Source organism: Pistacia vera, unplaced genomic scaffold (genome assembly GCF_008641045.1).
Source record: "Pistacia vera cultivar Batoury unplaced genomic scaffold, PisVer_v2 Contig152, whole genome shotgun sequence".
Lineage (NCBI taxonomy): Eukaryota > Viridiplantae > Streptophyta > Magnoliopsida > Sapindales > Anacardiaceae > Pistacia > Pistacia vera.
In genome coordinates, this window is record NW_022195597.1 from 168950 (window position 1) to 171669 (window position 2720).

Sequence of the window (2720 nt, forward strand, 5' to 3'; positions counted from 1 at the left end):
CACGTGTCTTTGTCCCTCAGTCACTTTTTAATTTGGCCAAACTATGCAAATGATTTTGATTGACCACCCCATTGTCCCTTCGCCTTTCTTCTCACTTAATTGATATGGTAAAATTTCTGATTATCACTGTTCATTAGCATCACTACTCAGCTGAAGAGCTCAACAAATTTAATACTTCGCTTCTTTCCAGCATAGTTTCTGCACTGATGTTTTCTGATAATATAATTCTGGGAAATTAATCAAAACTGTGGGCAAAATCAAAATAATTTAGTGATGAGTCGTTCCTTTATCTGTTTTTTTCCTTTGAGTGAGACTAATTTCCTAACACTAAGCTGAAGGATTTAAATAGCATCTAATTGACGTTGAAATTTTATAAATTTATTATTGTCGTTGATTTGATTAGATGCAAGGAGAAGAAGTTGGTTCATATTCATACATGGTGGGCATTAATGCTCCAAATTATTAGAATCTGAGGTAATTAGACAGGAGTTGTTGTCACAGTTCTACAGGGCCATGGCCACCTTCCTTTTAAGTGTCACTTTGGACCCACGGAAATAAATAATAACAAACCAGTTTCCATTACTCTTTCTTCCCTTTATAATTAATCTCTGTGTTCTGGGCCATAAAAGTATTATCGATTAAACCAAATTTTGCAAACATTTACCTATAATATCTTTAATGGCAGTTGAAATATCAATTCTAAAGATCATATTCTAGCTAGGGTTTTTGTGGTTTTATGCAAGGACAAAGATTTTCTCTATATAGCTCCATTGTAATCTTGTCATGTTATTGATCACAGTACAGTGTGAATGACATTGCTTTAAATATACTCCCCAAATATTAATTAAAATAACCAAAAAAATTAATTAATGTCTGATCGATCTATTGACTTATAATCTCATATGTATATTTCTGTGTCTGTATAATCTGATACTGACGTGGCTTGTTGTGATTGGTTGACAGAATGAATAGCCCGCGGTGGATCTTTTCTTTCCTATTTTTTTTGGCAAGTGATCTTTTCTTTCTTACTAAACCAAAGGACAATAAAATAATGGTAACATAAGATTGCTGATGGCTCCTTTGTATATCCTCCTACTAAGCCTTATAAATACATACGCTAGGGTTAGGGTTAGACATCAACCCACTTAAAGGTATCTTTTTTTCTTTCTATATAGCTTAATTCTCACAAAGTTTTGGCTTTCTTTTCTGGGTTTTGATGAAAAAACTGATCTTGAAAATCCCCACCATCAGTTTCCTTCAATAATCAGCTCAAGAATTAGGGTTTTTCCAGATGATGAAGAAGCGTCAAGTGGTGGTTAAAAGAGATGCATCCGGGAGAACTTCTAGTACTTCTTCTTCAATGGTCAGATGCGTCCGATACGGCGAGTGCCAAAAGAATCACGCGGCAAATATCGGAGGATACGCCGTGGATGGCTGCAGAGAATTCATGGCGAGTGGTGAAGAAGGAACAAGCGCGCTCACATGCGCCGCTTGCGGTTGCCACAGGAATTTCCACAGAAGGGAAGTGGAAACTGAGGTAGTTTGTGAGTATACTCCACCCAATTCTAGTTAAAAAAAAAAAAAAAAACATATATAATTAGAAAACGAGGTGTTATATATGAATTAACTGATTGATTGTTGTTATTGCTCTAGAAGATTGTTGTGTTGATCTTGTATTAATTCTTATTATCATCAACAGACTTGACTATGATTGTAAGAAAAAAGGAGAGAAACAGAATTAGATTTCAAGTACACCGTGCATGTTTGTGTGCTTGATGAATTTGTGGTTAAGGTGTTTAAGATATATCAAACTTCAATTGTTGTGTTCTTCAAATCAGGAAAAAAAAAAAAAGGATTATTAATTCTGTAGCCTGTTCATTTTTCTTTTGTCCAGTACTCTTTCTTTTCTCTTCAGCATACTAGGGAAGGAAGATGAGATAAAGGTTTATGCAATTATTAAATAGGTGAATTCAATTAGTCTAGTATAGAGTGAGTTGCTCGAGGAATTGAAAAGGAAAAGATGAAGATCTTAAGCTTGTTGCCAGCTATGTAAAACTTGCAGAGTGAGCAATCTGAATTTTATAATGGGATGAGCCAATGAATTTGGGCAAGAAGAAGCTTATTTAGAATACCTAGAGATGCTCTCGTGCAGGTTAATGTTAATAGTTTTCTTTCATCTAAAGCATGACTGCATGAGCTGTCTATTTTGGTTCAGATTTGTTTTAAGTCAATTTGATGATAATACCATAGTTCATAGATGATTGTGCAATAAAGTAGGACAGAAAAATTGATACCAGGAGAAAGAGGAAAAGAGTAATTGACTCTAACCAAAAAAATTTACAATTTTCTAAAGGAAATTTGTTCTGTCTTATCTTATATAATATATAGTTCCTCATCATCTTCATTATATTATTTAGAGACTAGTTATATATAGAGAGAGAGCTCTTTGGGTTTAATTTCTTGACAACCAAACAGGTGGGGATGAAGTACGAATATTTTATCTCCTCTGTGCTTTGAGTATAAATTATTTTGCTTGGACAGTTTATAATTGTTTTGGGGTAGTTTATCCTTGTTACAATGATTTAGTTTTTGGAATTTTATATATTTGAAAGGCCCACATTTCCAATCATCTTATCACCATGTAATATTTCAGAAACTTCTTTTTTTTTTTTTTAAATGATAATAATAACAATAATTAATTTAAAGGTCAGAATTAAATT

At 33.4% G+C, this 2720-nt stretch overlaps 1 protein-coding gene across 1 annotated transcript; it reads left to right on the forward strand.

Moving 5' to 3' along the window:
- Window positions 1-1044: 1044 nt before the first annotated feature.
- On the forward strand, window positions 1045-1588 carry LOC116124485 (mini zinc finger protein 3). The gene has a single exon (XM_031410226.1). The coding sequence runs from the start codon at window positions 1292-1294 to the stop codon at window positions 1571-1573; it is 282 nt and encodes a 93-aa protein (XP_031266086.1). The 5' UTR covers window positions 1045-1291; the 3' UTR covers window positions 1574-1588.
- Window positions 1589-2720: the final 1132 nt, after the last annotated feature.